Below are 23,505 nucleotides of genomic sequence, written 5' to 3' on the forward strand. Positions count from 1 at the left end.
TTTCTCTGTCCTCACTATAATTGACCTTTCTTCATCATTGATCACCTTCATTTGACAATCTTACTGGATACTCTCATCCCTTTAGACTTCGGTGGCACTGCTCCCTCATAGTTCTCCTCTCTCTACCCACTCATCAACCTCCTTTATTGGTTCTTCATATCTTGCCCATTAACCCTGGGTGTCTCCCAGTTGTCTGTCCTGAACCCGCTTCTCCCACTCTGTACTATCCCACTTGGTTAATTTAAATTCCAACAGGTTAAATTATCATCTCAAATGATTCCTACATTTGCCTATCCAGCCCTCATCTCCCTCATTGCCAAGCATCACCTAACTACCTTTCAGACATCTCAAATTGGATGTCTCATAGGTACCTCAAACTCAAAATGTACAAAACAGAATGGTACCTCTTTCCAACTTCTCTGTCACTGTTGAGAGCACTATTATCCTCACGTATTCACACAGCCACAGCCTTGGTTTAGTTTTCACCTCTTGCCTAGACTTCTAACTGCTGTACCTGCTTAGTCTCTCTCCACTCCAACCTCCACGCTACTCACTGTCACATTGATTTTTCTAAAATCTAGGTCTGACCATGTCATCCTCTGCTCTGGTGAGCTTCAATGACTCCCTATTACCTCTAAGATCATCTGCAACTCCTCTATCTGATATTTGTGACTCTTTAAAACTTGGCACCTTCCTACCTGTTGAGTCTTCTTGCCTTCCATTCGGCTGCTCCTCATACACTGCTTTTTTAGAGTATGTACCTTGAATGAGACATCCCATCTCTCATCTCTATGCCTTTGCACTGAATGCCTCCCATTCCTAGAATGCTCTCTCTGTAGATCAGCTCAAGTCCTACTTCCTGCAGAAGGCCTTTCCTTGACTACCCCTACCCCCACTGTCCTCCCCTCCCCAGATTACTTTCCCTATCCTGGAATACTCTGTATATTCTTTGTACCTGTTTATATTCATATCTATTATTAAAATAGAAGCCTCTAGAGGGCAAGGGCCATTTTTGCCCCCCTTTCTCTCCCTAGCATAGTTGCTGGCTCATAGTAATTGTTTAAAAAATGTTTGTTGACTGTAGTCATTGTGTATATTATTTCTTAGTGTGCCTTACTTAGCTTTGCGTCAGTTCATGTAGGTCTTTCCATGCTTCTCTGTATTCATCATGTTTGCTATTAGTTTCTAATATTGTATTAAGTATGTACCTCACATACATGTGTGAGTTTGTGTTAGAGTCATCACAGAAAGATTACTGAGATGGAGCTAATCTAGGTACAAAGTTCCACTAAGAGTATGATGATTATAAATTGGCTTGTGGCAGTGACAAGGGCTTAGGAAAGTATTGGTGAGCAGTTGGTGTGACAGGAGGTTTTCTTTGTTGTACTTTTACTCCCTAGCTTTTGTCCTTGGTACCTACTCTAGGGGACTCTCAGGTAGTAGCAAACCACACCATTCTTTTTTTAAAATTACCTGTTACCCATAGGAAATAAAAATTAGGGACAAAGATAATCTACCCATTTGCCTCTTAATCTGTCCCTTTGCTTAGCAGTTTGTCCTCTGAGTCTGTGTTCAGTACTGCTCTGGAACTAGGCAGCATATGCTGCCTACAGATAAAACCTCTAGTGTTTCATTTCATCTTTTTTTTTAAGGGTCTATCAGAGTAGCTTTTCTGTTTCCACTGAGATATGGTTAAGAAGAATTGTGCTTCAGTTGCATTGGAAAAAATTTTAAGGCATGGGAGTATTTAAAATCTGAAATATCTAACAATAGTGTTAAATATCTTTAAAGATCTATCTGGGATGCCTTAGGTATATGCAGAAGAAATGACCTGCTTTCAGTTTCAGGATTTGATAATGAAATTTCCACATTCATTAAGAACCTGTCTATTAACATAGTCCTTATAACCACTGTGTATTTTTCTGATACTTAGTCCAGATTTTCCTTCCCTGCTCCTAATTATACCCCCTGTTTTTAGGCTAGGCAATTTTCTTTCTTGTGTTTACACCTTTCAAATATTTGCAGATTGTTATCATGTCACCCTCTTAGTCACTGCTTAGCTGAGCTGTACAGATTTAGCACCTTTTATCTTTCCTCTAAAGGCAGGCCTCCCCACCCCTGAGTCATTTTTTGTTGCTTTTCTACTGTGTTCCAATTCTCTCTGTTTCCCTGTTGCCACAGAGATATCTAGAGTTGAATATAAGATCCTAGGTGGGGGTTCCCCATATATTTGCCCTTTCCCCATTTCCTCCCTTTTATTGCATTGGAAACACTCAACGATTTCCTAATGCCCACCTCAGGCCTGACTGTGATTATCAGTCATTATTCACCATTTCATCTCAGTGTTACATTTGTCTTCCCTAGGGGAGTCAGTTTTAAGTCCACTAGGATTTAATGTATATGGCTGGTCTTTCTTTTTTTCCCTTTATGGCTTACATAACTCTGAAACTCTTAGTTAGATATTCCATGTGTGGCACATACCCCATTTAAACCATTGCACCCTAGTGCCAGAAGCCTTCTCTTGGAGCAGACAGAGAGGTCTGGATCATGCTTGATTTTATGTGAGTTCTTTAGTCCTAGCCTTGAACTCAGTGTGCAGGTCAGAGGTTAACTACCTCCTTTAGATAGGTTGGCATTTAGGATCTTTCTCTGTCCTCTCTCATTCCCACTCTCAGGTCTTTGTTATTAGTGTATGTCCTGGTGCTGCATAGAGGATGAGGAAAACGTCTGTGACTTCTATTTCTTTTGTATTTCCCTCCCTTTCCACTCCTTTTTCCCCATCATGAACCTCCTCAGTACCAGTTTTAATGCTCAGGGCACATTGGGCACTCAGTAAACTTCTCTGTCTGACTGCCATAACTCAGGCCCTTGTTCTCAGCAGTTGTTTTCCTTGGCCATTACTTTGGTTGCTTCTCAGCTGTGGTGATTACCCATCAAAAGCTGTCACCTCTAGCCCGTGTAGTTGCTTCATTCCACACAGCCTTATGCCCAATAAAACAGTGACAAACACTTCTTAATCCCCAAATCCAATTATTATAGAGCATGTGATATGCGAGGTATAGTGTCCAGTCTCATAGAGTTTCTCTTACTTAGCTATCATCACTGTATTCTTTATATAGCAAAGACTTTCAATTCCTTGGTTCTAAAACTGGCTGAGCAGGCAGAGCACTTGTATTAATTGTCCTCATTAGTCAGTATTTCTCTGTGTGGTGGGGAGATGGTTAATGGGTTCATCCTCAGCTCAGCATCAACTTGGCATTTCAGAGTTATGCTCCAATTAGGAATTCCCTATAGATCACTCCTAGAATTTTAGACCTGGAAGGGACCTTGCCTGGTTAGTTCAAACAAGTTCACACTGTTCATTTTAAGAGGTGAGATGTGAAGTGATTTCTCCAAGATCCTGAAGCTGGTTGGTAGAAGACCGGCTGCTGATCCGATGAGGTGGCTCTCCTGGCTCCTTGTCCCAGGTTCATTGCACCTCACTTAACACATGTAAGACATGCCCTTCTCCCTAGAATTCACATTTAAGTGGAAGTGTGCAGTATTAAATGACACAAAATTAAGGCTAATCATGGAGATTCCGAGTAATCAGAGAGCCATTGTTCAGGGGACATTGGAAAAAGGGGAAGACATTTTGTGACTTGCCTGCCTCCCCTGGTTCTTATCTGTTTGAAATTCTGCCAAGGAAACCCTAGAGCAGTAATAAGCATCTATCTCTGCCTTAGCATCCCACGTAAGAGAGGAAAGGAGGACCGCTTGGGGTGCTTGGAAGGGTTTTGTCTTACTACCAGTTGCATTTTCAAACTTTTAAGAAGAATTTTTATTCTTTGAATGATTTACAGGAGTTGAGAATAAGCTCAGCACTTAACCTGCCTCTGTGGTTTTCAAAACATAACCGAGTTAATGTGCCCTTATCAGCAGGCAGCACCAAGCTGGTGCGTTATCGAGGAAGACAGCTATTAGAGGTAATATGCACAATCCAGAATTACAGGCACTTCCTGCGCTGGGCTGTGGAGTGTCTGCAACTCTGGCGATATCTCACTTCCTATTTAGAGCCTGAGGCCCTGCATGGCTTTGAGCTCTCTTCTCGTTACCTGTCAGCCTGCCCAGGTCTGCAGCAGCAGGCTCTGGTTCCCTTACTAGAACCCAGCTTTCCCTCCTTTCATCCCAATGATCTTTCTTTTCTTTCCTTCTTAAATTCCACTGATTGGTAATGAGCATCTCACCAGGGACTTGAGCACAGTCTTTCATTTACTACTTTAGGGATGGTGAGGAAGTGGCCTGAATTTTCCTAAGTGGTTTATCTGTACAGCTGAGAAGGGAGGATGCAGCGACACTTCACCTGCTGTTAACATGTGGCTCTGCCTGATTTTCAGCAGGGCAAGCAACTGTGTATTTCCTGACTCTTGGCTTTGGATTTTAGAAGATTCTGAAGAATCCTGTTCTCATTTTGTCAATCCTCTGTCACCTAGAAGGCTCCTCCCCTTGTGTCGCTTGTGTCTGTGGTCTCTGGAAGCTTTCTTAGACTCCTTTGCAGTCGTAGGGATAGGACAGATTGTGACTGTTAAGAAAGTTAGGTTAGTGGTTAATTCTATTGGCCCTGGTGTTACTGTGCTGGAAGAAGTGAAGCAGGAAGGTTTGGGAGCAACAGAGTCCAGCTAGGAAGAAAAACAGATAATTGGAAAACATTTCCATTCATGTGCATTTCTGCTTCCTTTCCTTCTCCTTCTTACCTGCCTGACAGACAATTCCAGGGAAATTCCCCTACAGCGACTCAGAATTAGGTGAAAGTTTGTGTTTTGGCTCCTCTGGAATTGTTTTGTGTCTCCTGTCAGCTTGTGGTGTTTGTTTCTGTGGCTGTGCCTCGGGTGTAGATGCTTTCTGATGCACACTCCCTTACTGCATGTTAAACAGGAGAAGGCAGGCAGCCTAGTTAGCTCCCTACTGACTTAGAGCTCAGGTGGGGGGAGGGAGAAGAAAGACAAGGGCACAGCTCTGCCTTTAAGAGTTCTCCCAGAGGCGATATGGTTATGTACAAGTAGCCATCTGCACTTACATTTGAGTAGTTAGATCTTGCTCAGGTAACAGATGTCTTAGATCAGGCTTGTTTCTCTCACCTAATGATGTTTTTTGGAATGAATTTTCATACAGATTCACTGACTACTCTGAACCCCATTCTCTTTAGTAGTTTCATTCTCCTGATATTCTCATGTGCCAAGGAGAGTTGCTAAGGCCCTTTAAAATCCTGACTTCTCTATAGTGTTCAAATGGCAATGAAGGCTTGTAGAGGCACCCAGATTCAACCAACATCATGTTACCAGGTAGTCATATGGGAGGAAAAAATGTTTCTTCTGATCTCATCTATACTCAGATCCGTTGTCATGTTTCCTGGAACATGGTCTAGAACTAGTCCCCATACCATACCTGGCACTCCTAGTCATTGTATCACCACCCATCTCAGAATGCAATTAGAAGAAGTGACAGCACATTATAAAAGAATCAAAAATTAGTTGAATAAATGTTTCAAGAAGTTATTTTTACTTTTACAGTAATTTATATATGACATTGTTTTTATTGGATTGCCTACATCATTCTGATGGATTCTTTTGATCTCGCTTGGTTTGCAGACATGTCTACCTCAATATTCTTTTTGGCAGGTACTGCTGTGAAAATCATGAACTGTTTTCTCCTTCACTATAGTAGTCCCTCCTTTCCTAGACTGATCTCAGGCACTGACTCTGAGACTTTATTGACTTTTAAATGACTTTTGTAGAAATAGGCTTGTTCCTAATGTAGTATCTCTCTCTGTCACTAGCCTAGGCCTTTCCTGTTTGGGAACGATGCTGCTCAGACGAGCTCTGCTTCCCACACATCACTCTGATTGTTGTTTTAACAGTCCCTGGACCTATTGCTTGCTTGGTTGGACAGATCATGCTCTCAACTGAAGCTGTCCCAACTACTTTCCTCTGTTCTGACAGTTGTACTTATCACCTGGCACTTGTACTTGATTTAGATTCTTCCCTTTGAGGGGCACTGCAGCTGAGAAAGGAAACTCTGCTCTCTATCTCCTCTTCCTGAGAATTGGAGAGGGATATAATGCATTCCTTTCTCCATGAGCTTTATGATCATGAAAATATGGAACTGTCAGGGACATGGGTACTCACCTGACTTTCTCAGGTAAATGGGGCATGCCCACCTCTAAGTAGTTCTCAAGAGGATATTACAGGAAGCCTACCCCTTCTCCCTTGCTCTGTACCTCCACCTCCATGTCAAGTATAAATTAATTCATTGATATAATAAGAATTTGTTAGGTACTTTTTCTGTGCTTGACATTGGACAAAGACAAAACCAGAACAGCTTTGCCCTCAAGGATCTTACATTGTATTAGATGTGCATAGAAAATATGTAGTAATTTTGGGAAGCATTAGCAACTGGAATTGGGAAATCAGAAAAGGCCTCATAGATGCTAACACTTCAGCTAAGCTTTGGAAGAAGTTTAGACTTCTGAGACTCAGAGGAGAGAGGGGAGTGCGTGTCCAGATATTGGAATGGGGAGGCAGGAGGAGCAGTGTGTCCAAGACACAGAAACAGGAGATGACATGACTTGCAAGATTTTGAAAGGGTTTACCCAAACAGAAGTGTTTTTATAATCCTAGAGGTAAGAAGGAGCCACTGGGGCTTTTGGAGCAGGAAAGTGACCTGGGCACAACTTGCTTTAGGAGCATCACTTTGGCATTTGTTTGGAGAAGAGAAATATTTGAGACAGGAAGTCCATTTAGGAGGCTCTTAAGATAGCCTAGAGTGATTGGTGATGAAGGTCTGGATTATTGATGGAGTCATGCAAGTGAATAAAAGAGGATGGCTGCTAGAAGTGTTAGGGTGAGAGATGTACAACACTTGGCTGCTAACCATTTCCCTATGACTTGGTACTTAAATAAAGGTTAGTACTTCCCAGTTCCCTATGAGTGCAAATGAAGAAGTGAAAATTGAACTAGAGGCACGAGAGAAAAATTCATCTTCCTTTGTCTTTGGAGCTCCATTCCTTTCATTTTTCAGATCGTTTTTTTTTTTTCATTTCTTTTTCTTGGTACATTTTGGTTTTTACATTACTTTCATCTCTGAATATGTCTTTCCCCTACTAAGCAAGCCTTCTCTTGAAACAGTTGTTTGTTTTTGAAAACAATTCAGCCAAACTAATTGACATCCACCATGTCTGTCAGTATACCAAACATTCCATACCCATAGTTCCCTACCTCTCCAGCAAAAGGAGGAGGTGTATTTTCTAATATATTTTCTGGGGCCAAATTTGGACATTATAAATTGCACCATTTTGTTTCCGTTTTGTTTTATTTTTCTTTCAGTTTATATTGCTGACATTTGAGTATATTGTTTTTATGGTTTTGCTTCTCTCTTCATCAGACAGTACATCTTCCACTTCTTTGAAATCCCTCTATTTGTCATTTCTTATGGTGCCATAATTCCATTATATTCAGATGCCACAATAGACTTTCCATAATTGATGTGCCATCTCTGAAGCTAACAAAGCCTTCTCTTTGCCTAGAGTTCTGCCTCAATTCAGCTTTATCCTTGAGTTCTTAGACCATGCAACTATACTAGAATGATGGTATTTATATTTATAAAGTGTGTATCAAACCTGCAGTTCCTTTTGGGTGACAATATTTGTAGAATAAATGAATCAAGGGAGCTATTAATTCAATGAACATATTTATTAAGTACCTGCTATGCGCAGAATGCTACACTCAATGCTGAGGGGATGGGGAACAAAAAGTTTCTTCGTCTTCAGGAAGCTTACAATACAGGGAACTTGGGTAAACAAGACACATACACAAAAACATATTATGAAAAGTTTCCCATAAGTGCAACATGAGTGGTAAAAATAGTGAGTCCAGCAAAAGTTGCCATTACATAGCCCCATGGATGTTGAGGAATTTAAGATCCCCCTAAAGGATGAGTAGGGTTTGGATAAATGAAGAGAAGAAATAGGGCATTTCTTATTATGGCATTAATATGGCATCAGGGTGACAGGAATATGCAAAGAACATTCTAGAATCTCTGAGTGGTTCATTTGGTTAGGTCATGAAAGTGTAGTAGGAGTCAAGGTTGGAAAGGTAAGTTGTGCTTAAACTTTTGATACCCAAGCCAAAGAATAAAGACTGAAGCCAAGGGCAGAATAGTTGATGGTTTCTGAACAGGGAAGTGACATGATGAAAGCAATGCTTGAGGAAGATTAATCTGGCAACAAAGTACAGGAGAGATTGTAAGAGTGAGAGACTGGAGGCTTGTAAGCTATTGAGCTAGTCTAGCCATAAGATAATAGAACTAGAGTGATGTCTGTTGGAATTGAAAAGAAAGATCATGCTCAATATACATCAAAAATGAAGAATCAGTAGGTAGCACTTTGTGACTGACTGGATAATTGAGTAGAATCTAGGGGAGAGAAAATAGAGACAATTTTGAGATTTTCTGAAAATGATGTCATCACTGACATAAAAGGAAATTAAAGAAGGAGAAATTGATTTGGGAGGAAGATGGCATTACTTAACTCCTGTTGAATGGCAATTCTGTGGTCCTATGACTGGAGCTTAGCTGTGTTTCATACAAAAGCATTTGTCATTATATAGGATAGACTATCTACTGGACAACATTCCTTAAGGTTCTGTTGAGAAGCTGACCTCTTCTCACTGTGCTTTTTCCTCCCCCAGGCATTGAATGTCCCCGTGGAGCCCGGAACCTCCCTGGCCTGGTACAGGAGAGAGAGCCCTACAGTGAGGAAGCAACACTCTTCACCAAGGAGTTGGTGCTACAACGAGAGGTAGGCTACTCCTCGCCAAGAAACCAGGTCATAACAAACGCTTTTCTGCCAAGTTGTCCACAGGGAGTCCAATCCTAGAGGACCATAGCACTCACTGCCCAGATTTGCCATCCTATAGGTTGGAAATCAATTCCCTTTCCACGAGCATCTCCTACATTCTGCCCACTTTGAGGTCTTTAAGCTTCTCCTGGCCATTGTCAAGTTGGGAAGTTACAAAATCGCTTGAGATCCCTCCCAAGGCACAGCCAAGATCTTAATGCAGTAAACCCAGGGCTCAGCAGCACTCTTTCTTGGCTTATTAGCTGGGCCCACCTGCCTCCAGCTGAATTTAGAAGCTTGACTAACCCTGTCAGGGTCCAATTTTCTTTGAACATTTATTTGTATCTTTGAGTAATTGCATTTTCTGTAGCGGGTTTTCTGACTTAATTTAATTGTATTTCTGTTTCTGCCTGTTAGGCGGGCTCTTTCAGGCAGGAGTTATATTCTCAACTGCTATGGGCACCTCTTTTACTGATTTTTCTCAAGTCCTAGACAGCTGATCCCTTCACCATCCTGGAGTTACGTTGACAGCCACTGTCCTTGCTAGGAAGGGTTGGAGAGTGATTTAGGGTCAAGAAGAAGGTGTTCAGAGCCACCTTCTCTTTTATTTCTCTTCTAGTCAGCCTGATAGAGGACCATCCACCCTTCATGCAATACCCCAGTGCTTCCTCTGGATGTTAGCTTGAGGTGTGATCTAGACATCCCTTTCTGAGAATTCTGTAGATGCTCATAATATATGTTTGTAATAGGATAAAGGTACTTAATTTTATTCTAGAGTTTGCCTGTGCCTCTGGGAATTAAGAATCTGGACTCCAAGCTAGATTGAAGTTGGTTAAAAAGAGGTCATGCAACTTTTGTTACTTCATTATTGTTTTTGTATGTGAACAGACTCTTGGCTGTAAACTAGAAGATGTAAACGAGTGTAAGGTGTTAAATAATGTAGATACCTATTTATTGCTGCTAAAAACCTCCACTTAGCCTCCATTTTTAAATGAACCTACAAAGTATGAGTCTGATAAAGCTGGTCTAAGAGACATGTGTTTATCTAGACCTTGAGTTTAGGAAAACTAGAGCACTGAACCTGGAGTCATAGTTATCACTGTAATTGTATGGATCACAGTCTCTTGGAGTTTACCCAGTGCTTGCTCTCTGAAAAATCAGAGTACATTGTGGGTATGAGAGCCACATTGGGATATTCTCTCTACTATTTGTCAGTAGCCATAGGTTTCAGTTTTGTTGTTAGCTACAGACTGTTAAGGAATCACTTATCAGCTTCTTGTTTTAATTTTCCTAACTATCCACTCAGTCAAATTATCTATGAGTACTTAAGTGCCTTTGGAAGAAAGTACATATTAGGATTAATTTTACCTTGTAAAATAAAATCATCATGTTGCCAGTCAAGATTCATATGCCTTCCTATATCATCATTAGGGACTCCAAGATGAATTTATATTCATTGAGTGTGTCCCCCTCCTAAGGAAGTGTTCTAAGAATTCCAGTCCTTCAGGAGGTCATTTCTATTCTGGAAGAGCACAGATTCATTAGTAGGAAGAAAGAGTGCAGAATTTCTCAATGACTACCTAAGGTTGTTAGCTAGCATACAACAAAACTGTCCTGTTGGGATACATGGCAGAATTGAGCTACTCTCATGTCTGCAGAGTGCAACTGGGTTATGGACAAGCCAGAGAAGAACTGCACACAGGTTTCCACATTCATGGACAAGGATAGGGAACTTTTGGTCAAAGGTGCTACAAAGTGCTACCAAAAGCTTTTTCCCTTTTTTTCTTCTATCTGTTAGTGTGGTTGGGGCCTACCAATGGCAACTAGCACTGCCCAAGGTCAGTAGTGGGCTGTAAGGGTGTTGTCCCATTTTAGGAGAATGTTCCTTTCAGAAGGGAATGAATAACTGGGGCACTTTTCCTTTGTCTTTTCAAGAGTTGTCATGATACACTTGCTTGTTCCTTAAACTGATGATAGTCCTCATCAGACTCATTGTGGCTGCTGAGTGACTTTGAGTTTGAGAAAAAACACTAAACAAACCAAAAGTTGATTTTTATCTCCTTTCATCCACTCACCCACCCCACGCCTGCACAGCTCCCAACAAGCACAGCTAAGTCTTTCTCAACCTTGGTGGACATTTCAGTGGGAGAACCTCTCTAGTCCATTTTAAAGATTCCCCAGCCTAAAGAGCTCAAAATGGAGGAAAAGAGGCCCTGGGTCTTAGGGAACAAATTGATGAGATTTACAGCAAAGTTTCTTGTTTTTCAATAATTGCAAGTATCGAAGCTGTGTCTAGAGACTTAAAGGAATTCAAGAAGAAGACCCAGCCTTCCCCTAAATGTCCTGTCACCTTGAATTTTCTTCTGCCCCTCTGAAGCAAGGGAAAGGGTGATATTTGCCATGGGATGACCTCTGTAGACACTTCTTTCCCAGTCTCCAGATACATACCTATTAAATAACTTGATGGATGGTTCAATGCAATCTGTATTATTAGTCATTTTGCCCCAGAATTATGCTTACCTGCAAATCTCCAGTGATGGGACAAAGCAGCATCCTTTTGGCTTTGTTGACTCTCCAGAGATCCTTCTGTGATGTTCTTGCTGCCATTGTTCATAAGCACCATACTCTACCAAGATCAGGTGACGACTAGATGTAAAAAATATTCTGCTGTCCTTGACTCAACTAAGCCTTCCATCTCTCATCATCAAGACAGTCCTGCCTCCTTCATTTTTTTTTTCTGGTCACAACTTGTCAACTTTCCCAGAGTACTTTGAGGGTACTGAAGTATGACCCCAGATATCTCTAGGTCAGAGATGGAATAAGGTGGACAAAGGATCTGGTAGGCTTAGGAAGATTGGGCCTGTGATTGTGCTGGGAATCAGATGAGGAAACTTCTTCCATTGTAGGTTGACACCTGCTCTGCAGCTTAGAGTCTTAAAGAGTTGTCTGAAAAACTAAGAGGTTAGTGACTTGCCCAGCATCTCACTGCCAGTAAGTGTCAGAGGCAGGACTTGAATCCATCTTCCTGGCTCTGAGACCAATTTTCTATCCACCATGTTTACCTTCAAGATAGGGAGAATAGAAAGAGAGGGCTAGAATTATGTAATGTACATCACCTGTGGAATGGGAATCCTTCTCAGGGAAAGAATGACTAGTAACCTGATGGTTTGGTTGGAATAGAAATGGGCAGACACTCTTCCATAAATTGCTACTTAGATTGCCCAGATGCTGGATTACCCAGCAGAGTATGTTCCTTAATGATCACTTTCCTCTGCCATTCTAGTTCATCTAGTTTGTTTGTCTGGAGTTTTTCCATCCCATCCCAAAGCCCCTCATGGAACACTTGGTGTCACACACAACCCTTTCTCCATATTATCAGAAGTTGTGTTCAGGTTTCTGGCAGCCATCATTCTATTGAGAACTGTCATCTTCACTCCCCTGAAATGTCTTTTACTTGGCACAAGTTGACACTGTTTCTGATATTTCAAGTCATCACTCAGCCCTGCTTTCTACTCCTGCCTTTCAGAGCTTAAGGACTCCGTGATTGCTCATGTCTCTTTGTAATATGATTCTCTTCAGAAGTCCCATCTTGGTGGCCCTTTTTCCTTCTTTGTTGGTAGCCTGAGACTGCCATTCTGTAACAGCGTTTTATTACTTACTTTTGAATGTCTTGAGTGCCAGTGGTACAAAGTCAAGAAAAGTAATCATTTAGGCACCACAGCAGAGGTAACTTAACCAAGATAAATCTGTTTGTAACCTTGATTCCAAGAATTAATCATTTGCTGAATGGAAACCCTACTGAGCCAAATGCCACTTAAACCCCCTAATACTTACCCATCTTTGGCAGGAAATGATCTGAAGTAAAGATTATTGCTCCAAACACTCTTTTGTAGGACAGTTCATCCACAGAATACAGGATCAGGGAGAAGTGGCTGCAAGCTTACCAAAACAGGACTAGGAATTGGCTGACTGGCTTCATTGACGTGAGGATCACAGGTGGGGTTATTGCTGTGGCTCTGAGCAGTTAACATCATGTGACGTTGGGCCCATGCCCTCGTCTCAGGCACAGAGCTACTTCCTCTACCCAATATCCCTCAAAGGACTCAAAAATCTGATTTTAGTTCCTAGGCGGAGGTTTGTGTCAGTTAGTTGCATCTCCCCAGCAATAACAACCCAAGGCCCCACAGCTCCATGTATTGTAAACCAGACTAGAAACAAAAACTGGGTTTCCTCATTCCGCTTATTGCATGGCCTCAGGTAAGTGATTTGTCCCTACTTCATTGTCCCATTATGTTAGTGATGTTAGACCCTTCCCTTCCTCTTGGGGTCATTCTAGTGAACGGTACAGCAATAGTTTGAGACCTTTAGGCACCTTCTTGCTAGGCAGTGAACCAATCAACAGATATTTGTTGACCTGTATGATCTGTACGCAACACAGTGTTTAGTGTTAAGAAAGTCTTAACTACATAGACAGTAGTTAAGGAATCATCATAAGGGGGTAAGATCATGGTTTTCCCATTCTTCCCATTTACAGGCTAGTGACATACTCTGTCTGTAGAAAATGTAGACAACCACCAGGGCCTTCCCCCTAACCTCTAAGTATCTCTACACCCTCAGAAATCATTCATTTCTGCTTCATGGATAACAGTGGGCTCATGCTGTCTAGCCATGGCACACAATAAGAGCTGCTTCTCTGACCTATTTCCCTTCTTCCTGCTAGCATTAAAAGAGAAGAAGTCACCCTGGGGAGCTGGGACTGCATGCTACAGCTGCCAGTGCATACTAGATGCTTATACCCTTTCCCCTCCACCACCACCACCTTCTTGAAACATATATATATAAACATCACGAATTACTGAGGAAGATGAAGTTTATGCCCTCAGGGAATGCAGTTACCATCAATGGGAGTTGATACAGAATTAGGTTGGATAGAACAATGAGAGAAGAAAGAAAAGAAGGCAGTTTCAGTCTCCATCATCTTAGGCCCATCACCATTTTAGATAAGTTATGGTAGTCTGAACAATTTTAAATGAATCTGAATCTTTCTCTCCTCCCTTTGTCTATCTGCTTCCGCTCTCCCCTCACCAAAAGCAACTTGCAGCCTCAAGGATATATGAGGGCCTCTGTGCGGTCGAGGAGTAGAGGATTGGGAGCAAAGTTTCACCAACAGATCCAGACCATGAAGACTGCAGGAGAATCCGCAAGGTTAAATATAGCTTACCTTATGGTTAAGGTCTAAAAAATGTTTTGCTTCTTAAAGAAAAGTTTTATAAAAGGAGTAGACATTGATCTTGGTGTAACTGAGTAACACTAATTGAACTAGAGATATTTATCTGGAAAAATCATTCAGCCTACCCAATGATTTTCTTTTATTATTTAATAGAATTACACTTTCCCTTGGAATTTCAAGTACCACCTGTTGTCCCCATATCAGAGGGCAATTACAAATTTTGGTTAGCTTTCTACTCGCTCCCTTATTCTAAGGGATAATCGGAAGGGTGCCCCAACTCAGTCACACAACCAAACACATTCCCTCTGTATCCTCCTCCATTAATGTATTATAAACTACCACTGGCCTCTATGTTCTAGTAATTTGCTTGCAGTTTTGAAGGCGATTTCCTTTGAGTAGATGCCAGTATATAAGTCACCTTTTAGAGGAATTAAAATTTTAGAGTTGGAAGAGACCTCATAGTTCATCTGGTCCATTCCCTACCTGAAGAATGTAAATTCCTAAATAGTGGTCCATCTTCTGCTTGAACCCCTTCAGTTATCACCCACCTGTGACTATTATCTTTCTGTGCTCCAAATGTTAGGAAGTTATCCCATTATAATAAGTTGAGTTCTTTTTTTCCTGTAATATTTACCGATTGGGTCTTTATCAGGATAAATCTAGTTACCCTTTTCACCTGAGTGCCTCGGATATTGGAAAATAGCAGCTTTGTTCACACTAAGTCTTTTCCCCTAAAGGATGATTTTCCTGTCCTCTGTTCCTCCCTCTAATCCTTATGGCACTTGTACTTCATGACAAGGGATGTTTTACCCACAAAGATAGTTTCTCTTTTAACCGTCTTTTAATCTCTTCTCAGATATCATCTTTTTCTGGAGAAAGAAAGGAACTGGGCAAAGGCAGTGGGAACTGATTGTAAATCAGAGCAAACCTCTAGAACTAATTGACAATATTCTCTGTTACTGGAGTTCCTTCACTCCAAACATGATATGGACATGTGTGTTGTTTGTATACTCTATACTTTCTTGTCTGTTAAGATTAGGTGAGGGTTTTGGTTTTTTTTTTCTTTTAAACTCTTTTCACTTTGGTGGGGGGGATGGGAGGGAGTGGTTATGTTTACCATATCTTTTCTGTAACCCATTCATCTTCTGATAACATTAAACCATAGAAGTTATTCAAAGTTCCAAGTCACATTTTAAATCCCAATCAAAAGAAGATTCAGATTTAGTTGATTAGTAAAAACCAAATGGTATTACAATAAAGATAGTATCAATTTTCAGCAAGATCAAATAAAAGGAAAGGACATGGTATTTTCCTTCCAAGTTGTTATGCCTCCTCCTTCTAGTTTTTGCTATTTCCAGGTGATCATCAGATCTTAGATTTAGGATTGCCTCCAAACAGTCTCAAGTATCCTGGCTCCAATGGGATTCTACTCTTGGAAACTAAAGCCAGAGCTCAGTTGTCTATTTTCCCCTTCTGTTTGTAACTTTCATAGGCAATGGAGCATAGAATTGCATCTATTCTTCTGAAATAGCTGCCGGGCCTAATTTTTCATTGGTTTGGCCAGGCTCCTGTTACCTGTAATTATGTCATGCAGTCAGACTGGCATTGTAATGACAAGTCTTACTGCCTTCAGGGGCTGATGTGCCACTTTGGGGCCAGGGAAGATGACATGGTAGGTCATACTCTAGGGACCGGGACAAATTTGCCCTCCTGGGTGCATAGTAGAAATCCTACATGAGGAAAGAAATCTTTTTCAGCAGAAACATCCCATTCTTACCTATGGAAACTATTTCTTTTTTCGTTTGTTTGTTTGTAGAAATTATTTCAAACTTGCCTTTGCTTTACACTTACATTACAAACTCCTTGATGCTTTTCTGTCAAATCAGTGATTCCTTAATTTTTTTCTAAAATGGAAATAGTATCAGATTTAATTGTACCAACTGTAGCAACTGCACTTAAACTTTCTTACTATTCTATCTTTACCTCTGAAGAGGATGAGACCCTGTGCTACATTAAAAGTAGTAAAATACCAGGGCATTTTAGAGTAGCAGCCCCTCTGGTTTACACTAGAATGGACTACAGAGCTTAACCTGAATTCTATCTAAATTAAGAGGTAAGAGGAGAAGATATATTGAGCCATTTCCAGATATTTTTATTAGGAAATCCAGTTACTAGATCATCCACCATTCATTACAAAGCAACCCATGAAAATTCTTCATATTTCTTCAAACTAGGCAGAAAAACCTGTGCCAGTCATAATATTTGACAGTACATTCTATCTGACATGAACTAATGTTCATTGTGAAACATCTCCAGAGGAAGGCAGTTACCTAGAGATCCATAGCCCCTCTTGCTGTGATACATTGATCACGTATGTCCCAGAATAAATGATTCTCCCAACAAGAAGCAGCTTTGAAGAGACTGCTTGATACCCCCCCTCCCCCCACCCCCCACCCCCACACAAAATGGGCTGGAGTGGGATTGGCAGAGTTTGGATTTCCTTTGTTTTCATTTATGTGTGCTTAGCACCTGACTCTAGTTTTTTTTTTTCCCCTTGTTGATCTTCCATATTTTCAATCCTCTGCTAGTTGCATTAAGCTTTTCCAAATGAAAAGGAACCCAACTCTCAATGTTACATAGAGCTAACACAATAGTAACTTCACTTTTCAATTGGAACTTTATTTCTTAGAAGAATAATTTGAAGAATGTTTCCTATCATATTGATTGATATCTTGCCTTGGAACCATAGTTATCTTTACAGTGAACATCTCTCAGGTCACCATATTTATCCCCAGAACTAAAAATGGCTATTTAACTATTCCTTGAGTGTGACATAAAAAGAATCCTATTCCTTGAGAGGTCAGTGTCAAAGTCATCATGAAGGCTCTCCATAGTGGTGCTATACTAGTTGTATTTGACATTGCATTCTGGCATACTTCTAGGCTTTATGATCTTTTGTAGAATTACTCTACCTCCCCAACTCTGTCCCCTCTCCCAACCATCTCTAGTTAGCCCCCCTTAATGAGTCCCTTCTCTGTGCATCAGCATCTTTCCCCAGTGTTGTGTGACATGATAATTATTTTTTAACCCAAATCCTGTTAAACATCAGATGGGCTATTTGAACATCCTAGTAAAGAATAGGAAAATGTGTGAATTTATATGAGCTCTGATCTATCTAATTAAAACTAGCATCTCTGTTTTGGTGAATGAGATCTCCACTGACAACACAGACATGAGTCTATTCTGGATGGCAGACTGACCTTAATGCTGCCATCTGCTTTCTCTCCCATTATATCAATCACCAAGAACCTGTCTGTGGCAGAATTGGTCGGGCTGTACAAGTGAACTTCTCCTATTTCTTTCCATCAGTGACAGTTTCTGGTCAGCTGAACTTAAATGGGGTCTGACAAAATGCAATGACTGATAATTTGTTACCAAATGTTTTTTAAGTTTCTGGTATAGAATTAAGAACAAGCTCTGCTATTCCAGGGAAATCTTCTTGATAGAAAGATGGTTTTGTTGGAGTTCCACTAGAGATTAATTGTTAATGAAAGGGTGTTTCTGGGGCAGAGGTGTCAAACACCCAGCCGACAACACTTCCAAATACAACCCAGACCAGATTAAAATGTAATTGAGAAATATTTAGCAAAATCAATCAGAATATGTAAGTCACACTGCATTTTAAAATTCATTCAACATGTGGCCTACACGGGATCCTTATGTATGGATTTGTGACTCCCATTTCTATTTGAGTTTGACATCACTGATCTAGGGGAGCTTATCTGCTATCTATATTATCTGTAGCTCCTCAGAAGTCTCTAATGCATAAATAGAATACTAGACTGTTATCTCTTATCTTATTTAATTCTAAAACTACCAACCTTAAATTTTTGTATAACAATGTAGTAACTTTATATGAGGAAATACAACAAATAATACATTACTGCTGACTGAATATAGATTTTTGGCCTGGCCCCCTGCTACTGTTTAGAATGGGGCCATTTCAAATTTACACTCTTCCTCATAAGAGGGGCCCCGCATTTAGTTGCCCCTCATCTCATGGTATAGTCATGCATTTCCTTTCCTTAGTAAGGGGATGTGTGGGGTTTTGGGTGGTTGTTCAGTGTTGTTTTGTTATCTCATTCTTGCTATCTGAGCTCATGGTGTAGTCCTGTTAGGTCTTAATCCTTCATCAGCTTATGTGGCTGCAGACTTAGCCATTTCCAAATGCCCAGGGTACACTTAGCAACTTCCTCCTACTAATCAGCATTTCCACTACCAACAGATCAGCAGATTTGTAACTTGTATTTCGCTAACTATCTTGGCCCTTCGGGTACTTTGATGGAGACATAGAATACAGGAGAGGGGTGTCAATACTGATTTCAGAATTAAAATATTTTATCAGGTTTTTATTCCATTACAATCATTTTCCCAGTCCATGATTATTTCCAACTTATCCTGTCTGCAGCTTGTTTGCGCATGTCGTCTCCCTTATTAGAATGTGGGTGTCTTGAGAGCAGGAACTATCTTTTGCCTTTTTTTTTTATCCCCATGTTTAGCACAGTGCCAAACACTTAGTAGACACATAATAAATGTTTACTGACTGACTGAAACCTGCCCTGCCATAAGAAAGCAGGAGTGAATTAAATAGGTTCCAGTCCTATGAGAAGTAAAGGCATTGGGATTCCCAAATACATTCTAAGTATTTTGACAACAATGCAAAAGCAAAACTAAATGGCAGGGGTGGCTAGGTGATGCAGTGAATAGATCACCAACCCTGGAGTCAGGAGGACCCAAGTTCAAATCTGGCCTCAGATGCTTAACACTTACGAGCCCTATGACCTTGGGCAAGTTACTTAACCCCAATTGCCCTGCCTTCCCCACTTCAAAAAAAATAAATAAATAAATGATTTTATATATACATATATAAAAAATAACTAAATGGCAAATTACCAAGTAGCTTGACACATAGCTATGTAGGTTATGTGACTTGGAGAAAGTTCTGTGGCTAAATAGCTTTTCCTTTATCAACATCCCAGAGATAATCCAAGGAACGTTTTGAATATTCTCTGGTCGGAGTTGCTTCCAATGGGTGCTATTTGGAGCCCACAGAACCATGTCCTTCTCCCTCTGGGCCTTAGAGTAAGACTATCCTTATTCCCCTCTTAGGGCCGGCACCAATGAGGTAATTGCTTTTGTCTAGTTTGTTTTTAAGTCTCTCTTTCCCATTCTTCCTTCACTTCTTGACTCCAGCCCTGACAAGTGCAGCAGCTTTGGTTTCTCATAGGCAGAGTTAGTTATAGTAAGGCACCCAGATATTCAGAGCACTGAATTGAAATTGAACCATGCTCCTCAGGCAATACGGCCTTTCCTGCTTCTCTTTCTTTGTTACTTGCCTGTTGGAACCCTAAGTATCCTTTATCTTACTCAGACTAGAAAGTGCATCAGCCACTCACTAGCCTGATCCCAGTACTGATCAACACAGGAGGTTTGGCCTGTTCTGTTTCTGACCTGGGCCTATTCTCCCCTCCTTAGATAGCTTTGTTTCCCACCCTTATCTTGAGTGTTAGTGCCAGACTTAGCACATATACCCAATCAGCTTAGCTGATTGCAGCTCTGAACTCAAGCAGTCCTCTAGCCTCAGCCTCCTTGGTAGCAAAAATTACAGGAATGGGCCATACACCTGGCCCTAACTATTCTTTAAAGATGAACTCAGATGCCACCTTACTCAAGAAGACTTCCCAAATCCCTTCCTCAGACTTCAGACTTCACATGATACACTGCTTTCACTTCTCAGATTCATTCCCAGCATATTATTTTGTACTGTAGTTATTTGTGTATGCATCATGTCCCACTGCTAGACCATAAGCTTGATGAAAGCAGCAATCATGTCTGACCTAAATTTGGTATCTCACCCACTGTATGGTACAGTATTCTGCACACAGGGTACCTAATAAATGTCTGTTGAATTAATCTTTTTTTTTTACACTAAGGCACCCAAAGTTTTTAAGTTCTTTCACAAAGAGCAAGTTTTTCACCTTTAGGATCACTGGCTAAGTATGCTATACTCTTTTTCCCTGTCCTTTCTATCTGAATCATCAGGCGTTTTAACTAAGAACCTACAAGGAACTTTTTAATCCCAGCAACCTCAGTGACCTAGGTCATTAAAATCAATTAGAGGCTTTAGGTGAATGGAAATATATGCTGGTCTTTGTTAAGGCAAGGCATTAGGTAAGATAGTAAGCACTCTTTTCACTTCAACAAACATTTACCAAGGGATGGTCCTAGGCCATGGTGGGAGATAAAGACAAAGATAAACTCTTTGAGAGGATAATGAAATTGAGAGCATAGGCCACCACCAAAGGAGAGGATCTAGATATCAAAAAAGGCATCACCTTGGAATATGAGGTAAAGGCAAAAAAAGCCTCCAAAGAGCACTCCATGGGAGTATCATTTGTGCTGCTTCCTTTGTCAGGTTATTTTGAAGTGGAAGCTTAAAGTTAATAGGGCAGGGCAAGTCTGCTGAGATGGAGCCCCTACCATGGCTCCTTAGTACCTGCAGAGACCCTGAAAGTTATGATTCCTGTATCTCTTGTCCAGAGGTAGACAACTATTTCTGATATTCAGGACTTGCCCCTACAAAAATATGGAAGTTAGGAGAGCTTGTATTTCCTTCGTGCCTCTCTTTGCTTTCTGAAAAGCTCATTTACCCTTCCTTAAACATATGTAAAACATAAATATGCTTGCAATATGTAGTCTGATAGCATACCATCACTTCCTCTCCAATTTAATGCAGATAGATTTCAAGTGTTATTAAAGTATTTACAGAAAGAAACATTGGACCAATATCACTTTTCTCAAGAAATGTTGAGACTTTTCACTGTAGTCATTTACAGCATCAATAAGTTATACTGTACATATTCACACACACACACACATGGGAAGAACTCCAGGGAAATATTGCATCAAAGTACTGACTTAGCCTTATTTCATCTATCCTCTCTCTTTCATTCTTTTCTCCCTCCCCTCTTGTGTTTTTGTAATTTGTACATCATTGTTGAGAGGTGTTGAATAGATCAATAGAAATTCACCTTTTTCCCTTATTGATTAAAGTGACAGTAAAAAAAAAATGACAGGCAGTACTAATCTATTTATCATAAAATATACAACTCCAGCCAATCCACCAGTGACCTTTCCTATTGACATTTGTGCTGCTAACATGTAGGAATGGTTCTTCCCATTCCCCAGATATTCTATACTAAGAATGAGAAGAATCCTGTGCTGAGGCTTCTGAAACCAGAGTTAGGATGAGACAGGTAGTTGCAGGTAGAAGGGAGGTCCTGGTTCCAAAAGCAATTGCTGTGTGGCCTATATTTGAGATATAGTATGAGGTGAACTGAGTTCTTGGGAAGAAGCTAATGTGGACACAGCATGGGTTATAATGTTTAGTTATTGCTATCTGCCTACGTAGACTTCTTTCTTCTGTATTTATCTAGGAAGATGTAAATTTTGCTTCTCTTTACCTGTTTCTCCAAGATATGAATATAGATTTGTAACTAGCAGTGTCTGTGATCTCTGTGAACTTGTTGAGTTTTTGCTAAGGGCTATATAAGTATTTTCTTTCATTCATCTTGGGGTTGAGGTCTTGCCAGAGGAATTGGAGAATTTGGGATCCTGTAGGCTTGACCTTGTGGAGACCCCTTTATGTTGTCTGAAATCTTAATAGGAATTTATGTTATCCAGGTAAACAATGAGAGGAGAGGCCTCTTAGTTTCTCATCTGATGTTATACAAACATCCCCACTTCCCTCACCAAAGCCCCCCAAACCCATGATAATGAAAAGATTCCTGGGGTATGAGATTCCAACCCCGAGTTCCCTTTGAAATACTGAATCTTCCCATACAGTTTCATAACACACCTCTATACTTCACCATTTTGTTAAGTATGAGTCTTTCTTGGGGGCTTCCAATAGTGAATATTCTCCAAAGACTGAAGCTCAGTTCAGCCTAGCACAGGATGTTATTGTTCTTGTTGTTTTTGTTCTTAAACATCTACATATGACTTGTCCCCATCATACTCAGCCAAGTCGTGGCGCCCTCCCTTATCTTTTTTAGATCTTAAATTTATTGTTGGGTAGCATGATGGCCCAATTCCCAGAAATTGCTAACTGCCTTGAACCTTGAGAATGAAACTAACTTCACCTGCTCATTTCTCCCACCCACTTGGGAGTCACTTACCTGAGAGGACAAAGTAAATGGTGGTGACTGGAGGCTAGTACTCTGACTTTTGCTGGCATGATTGAGATAATGGTTCTTGAATGCACTGTCTCCTCTGGGTTGCTGTTGTCTTTCTTGGAAGCATTACCATGACCATTTTGTATTTATTGGGTGACTTCTAGGCCCATAGGAGTATTTTGAGTGCTTCTTTCTACACCAACAGGAAGATTCCCCTTTGCAAAGCTAGACCCTCTTCTCAAAAGCCTAGTGTCTATGTCAGGTAGCTCTGGGGCCTGTGGATAGCAGATCTGATGAAAGCAGCCAGCTTTCCCTGAAGCCAGTTAATTACATGTGCAGCTACCAGCAGGGCAATTGCTCTTTATGCAGGAATCATTAATAAACCGTTATGTCCAGATAGGTAGGGTTAGGAGAGAATCTGGCAGCTCTGGCAAATCCTTAGCTTTGTTGAGCATTCTTTTTCTTCTCTAGTCTCTAATCATACAAAGGAAGAGGAAAGTGACAGGTTGGAGCAGATACCTTGTCGATATTCTCCTCCTGAAGTGGAACCACTCCCCACTATCCCTGAAATAGGATAGGATCTTCTTACAAACATCATCTTGGCAGGCAGGGTGTAAGAGGGTTCTCAGCTTGCTGTGGGTGGGAAATGTTGGTGGCTTTGCTCCTAATATTTACAGCAAACTGCAAACAGGGCCCAGGCTGCAGAGAAGGTAACTAGTACAACAGATGGCAAATAGTCCCCCTTTCCACTACAGCCAAAGAAGGCCCTTCAGCCAAAGAGGCCCAAGTCTTGCTGTATCTAAATGCAAATTTCCATTTGTAGTGACTTCTGGTTCTCCATTTTTAGCAGAGACGTTATCAGATGTATAAAGAATTGAATTTTGTTTAAGATGAGAATAATTAATTTGAAAATATACTCCAACTAGAAATGGCTTCCTTCCTTTTACAAGCTACAAAAATAGAGATTTTTTTTTCTTTGTGAGTGACAGTGCAAGGCCTAAATTTTTTTTAATCTGATTATGAATAGAAAAAAGTATAGTCTATTCATTCTTCTTAGATTTCAGTGTGCCACACTCAGATTATAGATAATAAAGTTTTTGACCTAGAAGGACCATAGATCAGGGTTCAACAAATCCTGGGTAAGATATATAGACAACAAAACTATTGAG

The 23,505-nt window shown here is 40.7% G+C and overlaps 1 protein-coding gene across 1 annotated transcript in view; it reads left to right on the top strand.

The window, feature by feature from the left end:
• Positions 1–23,505, top strand: part of SND1 (staphylococcal nuclease and tudor domain containing 1) — a 492,627-nt gene that overhangs the window by 372,810 nt on the left and 96,312 nt on the right. The window contains exon 16 of the mRNA XM_069087150.1: positions 8,724–8,833. Within this exon, the coding sequence (XP_068943251.1) occupies positions 8,724–8,833 (110 nt within the window). The remainder of the gene's footprint in view (positions 1–8,723; positions 8,834–23,505) is intronic.

Source organism: Petaurus breviceps, unplaced genomic scaffold, assembly GCF_028583685.1.
Source record: "Petaurus breviceps papuanus isolate PSGF00001 unplaced genomic scaffold, PetGlider_PUasm1.0 181, whole genome shotgun sequence".
NCBI lineage: Eukaryota > Metazoa > Chordata > Mammalia > Diprotodontia > Petauridae > Petaurus > Petaurus breviceps.